Source organism: Anoplophora glabripennis, unplaced genomic scaffold (assembly GCF_000390285.2).
Source record: "Anoplophora glabripennis isolate ALB-LARVAE unplaced genomic scaffold, Agla_2.0 scaffold3583, whole genome shotgun sequence".
Lineage (NCBI taxonomy): Eukaryota > Metazoa > Arthropoda > Insecta > Coleoptera > Cerambycidae > Anoplophora > Anoplophora glabripennis.
Window position 1 is genome coordinate 2744 of NW_019419658.1, and position 5245 is coordinate 7988.

Sequence of the window (5245 nt, forward strand, 5' to 3'; positions counted from 1 at the left end):
GCTCGTTTATATGGTAATTTAGCTCTGTTTGCGTGAATTTTGCAGATGCGTAAGAAATGATCCTCCGTTGTCCACTGTCATCTCGTTGAAACAGCACGGCCGCCATACCTACACTGCTCGCGTCCGTGTGCAGGTAAAAATCACGACCGGGGGTCGGTCTACTTAAATACAACGGCTGTGACATCTCGGACTTAACGGCCTCGAAGGCCTGTTGCGCACTCGGAGTCCACCTAAATTTCCTGCGGTCGGCTTGCAATATATCCGTCAGCGGCGCGGCTAAGGCGGCGAAATTCAGGATATATTCCCGTAGCCAGTTCGCGGTACCAAGGAACTGTCGGAGCTCCTTCATGTTACGGGGGATCGGAAAGTCGCGGATTTTTGCTAGGTGTTTTGTTGCGGTACATTCTCATTTTCCGTAATTACGTGTCCTAGGTATTCAATTTGACTACCGGCTATTACGCACTTGGTTGGCGCACACACCAACTCGTGCATCCCCAACCGCTCGAGCACCAGGTCCAGGTGTTTCGCGTGGTCCTCCAGATTATCGGAGTAAATTACGATATCGTCCAAGTAAACCTTGGCAAACCGGTGCAAGTAACCCTCGAGGACGCCCACCATCAACTTCTGGAACGTCCCAGGAGCTCCCGCGAGGCCGAAAGGCATCATGTTAAACTCGAAGGACGCCCCATCCGGAGTGGTGAACGCCGTATAGCGCTTAGCCTCTTCGGCCACAGGCACCTGCCAATATCCACTCTTCAGGTCTAGAGTGGTAAAAACGCGGGCTGTACCTAGCTCTCGATGCGTATCGGGGATGGGCGGAAGGTGGCTCACTTCCGCCACCGTCTTGGCGTTCAAACCGCGATAATCCACACATAACCGGGAAGTCCCGTCTTTCTTCGGTACCATTACCACCGGGCTGGAGTAATCCGACGCGCTTCTCCGTATGATACCTGACCGCAACATTTCCGCGACTTCTTCATTAATGGCCCGTTTTCTCGCCTCCGTGCATCTATACGTAGGACTGCGCACTGGTACCGCGTCCCGCAAGATAATGTTATGCCGTGCCGCCAAAGTCGTAGCCGGCCGCTGGATCTCGCTAAACGTCCGCGCGTGCTTCCGCAGTATTCGCGCAAAGTCCTCCCGCCACGGATTTTCTAAGTGTCCAACCAAATGTACCGGCGGGGGTTCGACTGCCGGTGTGGCCACCTTTTGGCCTCAATAAGCTATCTGCCGCTGGTTACAACCAAAATATAAGCATCCTCGTTGGACGTCAATAACCGCTTGGCTCGCCCGGAGCCACTCTATACCTAACACGACCTCCTCGCGTAGGTCGTCTACTACCGTGAACATCATTGGGGTTAAAACTTGTTGGATACACGTATTAAGTTGAATACGCCCTAGCCGGATGTTATTGCGACCTACCGACATAGTTTGCCGCTCCTTTGTCGTAAGCCAGCTGGTGCGTAGAAAATTTTCTGACGCCCCCGTATCAACTAGCGCAGTTAACCGGCGCCCCTCCAGATCCAACATTACCCTCGGACATCTCTCGGCGCTAATCCCATCTACGTCGTTCAGATTTCCTTGCCGCTGTTGTGGGCAATCGCGAACGAAGTGATCACCCCCGCAATTATAACAGTCTCTCGTTCCTGGTTGCGCTCTGCGTACTTCTCTGGGCGGTGGTGCCGGTGGCGTAGATCGCGGTTGACCCCGCGAGCGGTCTTCTCGTAAATCGCCCTCCATTTGACCCACGACTTCTAGCAAGGTCTCCAGGCTGGAGAAGACCCGACCTCGCAGAATTACTCGCGTTGCCGGCCTTAATAACTCCAATATTAAAGACGTACGTTCTTGCGTTGGCGTTTCAGGCGCTAACCGTTGGAATAGTGCCCACTTTTCCATCGTGAAGCTATAAGCCGATTCATCCGGGAACTGAGGTCGCCCGTACAACTGCTTTCTCAAATTTGCCCGCGTGGCCAACGAATCATACTTCGCGAGGAATTGCGCCTTGAAGATCTTCCATGGTAATTCCGGTCGTTCAATCCGCTTAAACCAACTCAGGGCTTCGCCCTCTAACACGCGCCGCACGACAGGCTCAATTTTATTCGTTGGAATTCGGTTTTCGCGCAAATGTCTCTCAACTCGCTGGATGAACACCGCTGGTTGTTCAATATCTTTTCCCGAGAACTCACAATCTGACTCGATGTCGCAAACCGGCGGAATAGTTAATACTTTTAATGCCGCTACCTCTTAAGTTAGGTTCCGCACAGCCTCCACAAGAACCAGACTCGTGTCCATAGTTCTGGTCGTTTCTAATGTTTCCGTGTTATTTTCTGGGCGCCACTGGGTTTCTACCTCGGGATTACCCAGAACCCTCGCTGGCGTCTCGTCGACCGTATAATCCCACATCGCGTCGTTACACGCGAATCGCAAATCGGACGAATCCTTCGTCCAAGGTGTTGTCATAACCGCTATACAACACTTCAGCTCCACGTTGCCGGGTGCCATGTAACGCCGCCGCTCCCCTGTGCCGTAAATTGGGGGTGGCGAAGTCCACCCCCAGCGCGGTTAAGCGTGCCCCGCTAGCTCGAATGCCGGTTAAGACTCCCTCTCGTGCGCGCTGGTCACCGACGCCGTACGATGCGATGTATCCTGGGTCCATAGTCAGACGCGAAAACCGTTGCGAAATTCTTTTTAAAATGCAGACTAAGTCCACGAATTCTTTATAAGTTATCCTAGGATAACTGGGGGTGAAGCTATTTACAGCTAACTTCAAACTTGGATCTAAGATTTTCAACGNATAAGTTATCCTAGGATAACTGGGGGTGAAGCTATTTACAGCTAACTTCAAACTTGGATCTAAAATTTTCAACGCGGTTTAGGGTTGTTCTTTTCCCTTGGAGATTTATGTTTGTTTTTCTCCCAATTTTCTTTTGGCCTTTTTCTTTTTATCTTTACTTTCCCAAAGGAACTTTCTTTTTCCTTTATTCCTCTTTTTGTATCTTTTTCCTATCCAAAGAAATAAACTTATATGTTTCCCTTATTATTACTTCCTAGGTCCCAGACCTATTAATAAAACGAATTCTTATCTTTAAGTACGCCAGGAGAACTTAGCCAAAGCCTCTCTGGGGAGCTTTGTGCACAACGATGCCCTGAATCGAAGTGAGCTCCCGAGCCTGCGTATAGTGTTGTAGACCGAAGGGCTACTATGCAAATGAACGAAACAAAATCGAAATTTGCGTTTTATACCACTTTAATATTTATACTGAAGCCTTCAGCCAATCAGATGCCAGTATTCTGCTCCTCGCCAAGGCCGGAACCAATCAGAATCGAGTATCGAAACCCTCAGTTTACTTTTGCTATTTTTGAGGAAAATTTTCTAGAAAGTTCTAAAAAGATGTTGAAATCTGATGAAATATTGCAAAGCATGATGTCATGATTGCAAATACACAATAGTTAGGGAAGAATCACCCTTAATGACGTAAAATTTCTAAATAAAAGGGCTGGTTTTTCAGTAATGAAATCAGTTCATCGCCGAAGTCCTACTAAGTCCTACCGAAGTTCAACTAAGTTCTTTTCAACAAGTTACAAGTTAATCTTCAACCTCAAGTACGGGATATAGTGATATAAATCTACGAAAATGACATTGTGTGATTGCTCTAAATCAGTTCATCGCCGAAGTTCAAAAAGGTTCCATTCTTAGTTTACAACCTAGTTCTTCTCAACAAGTTACCAGTTAGTCTTCATCCGCAAGTACGGGGGATAAAGTGAAACAAATCTACGAAAGTAACATTGTGTGATTGCTCCGAGTCTTACCAGTCTTCGACATACAAAGTGCTCGTTAAATTGTCTAATTACCTTCAGTAATTAAAGAGTTGGATCGGAACTTAAACCGACAAAGTTTTTTAGTGCAGTTTTTCGGAAAAGCCGAAAGGATTATACAGAGGATTACATAAAAAGTGGTTAGTAAAAGTTCCGCGATTTTTTGTAATAAGTTAAATATGTTTAGTAACGTTCATTTTCATATACCTAGTACTCTTTTTTCTACGGTCTGGTAGTTTGAATTTGTTGTTTCCTGGATTTTCGTAGCAGAGATTACTCCAGCGAATCACTATTACTTATTTTGTTAGATTAATAGGTTTTTAACAGTGTTAATCTCATTGCCATTTTTCTCTTCTAGAAAAATATTATTTGTACAGTTATTGTAATATATTTTGTACCCTTTTTTAAACTTGTTTTTTTTTTTGAAGAAAACCTTTACAAGTTTTAATAATAATAATAATAAACATTTTTTTTAAGTCGAAAATAAATTTTCGAAAAGATTTTTGGATAATTTTTCAAAATAATTTTTTTTTGAACTCAAAAGTTACTTTTCGCACATAACCTCAGAAATATATTTTCTGAATAACTGTTTTTTGTCAAACTTAGTTTTTTTTCAAAAAACTTTTTGAGAATACTTTTTGAATTTTTTTTTATAAAAAATTTTAAATTCACAAAGGAACTTAGTCCTTTATTTTTCAAGGAAAATATTTTAGCAGAAATTATTTTCCCAACTTACCTTCAGGATCAGAAAGGATCCACAGTTATACATACCTGACCCAGATTTAAGAGGAATCCGTTTAGGAAACTAAAGTTTGTAGATTCACTTTAAAATTTACTGGCGCCTGACAAATTTTAAAAAATTTTTTTCAAAATTTAAATTTCTTTTTGAATCATCGCCCACTTTCCTCAATTTTTCTAAATTTTGATATTGCTCGGGCATTACTTTCATTACTTCAAACCTATCTCGGATGAGATAGACCCCAACACCTACGAACCTCACGACCCGCTGTAACTGTATCGGCGTTTATGTTAAGGTCACAGCACTAGCCAAAGCTCAGACAACTCATTTCCGAGCCAAAACTGGTGTAAATAAAACCGTAAGCGTTGACAATAGCTCGCTTTTATATGTTTCGGTGCGGTAGAGCTAGGCTCCGCCCACCTCACCGAAAACTCGACCTTATCCGACATCGGCGGATATTTAATGAATAGTGGTCGGACCGCGGACTCCACGTCGAGTGCGCCGCAGCCTACTGTTCAAAAAGGCCCCTGGCAGGAAATCACGGGGCGCAATATTGGATTTTTTGCGTCCCGTGACACCCCCGGGGTTTCGGAAAAGCATCTCTGAGTGTTGGTGTTTTGTTTTTATTCTATAAAGAAAAAATGGTTAAATACATGGCAAAATACAGTATATAGAATAATATACAGGGTG

The 5245-nt window shown here is 44.4% G+C and overlaps 1 protein-coding gene across 1 annotated transcript; it reads right to left on the reverse strand.

Moving 5' to 3' along the window:
• Positions 1–381: 381 nt before the first annotated feature.
• On the reverse strand, positions 382–2403 carry LOC108916531. Its single transcript, XM_018722812.2, has 3 exons — positions 2283–2403; positions 1308–2225; positions 382–1154 (listed from the first exon to the last, which is right to left on the reverse strand). The coding sequence occupies exons 1-3, from the start codon at positions 2401–2403 to the stop codon at positions 382–384; spliced, it is 1812 nt and encodes a 603-aa protein (XP_018578328.2).
• Positions 2404–5245: the final 2842 nt, after the last annotated feature.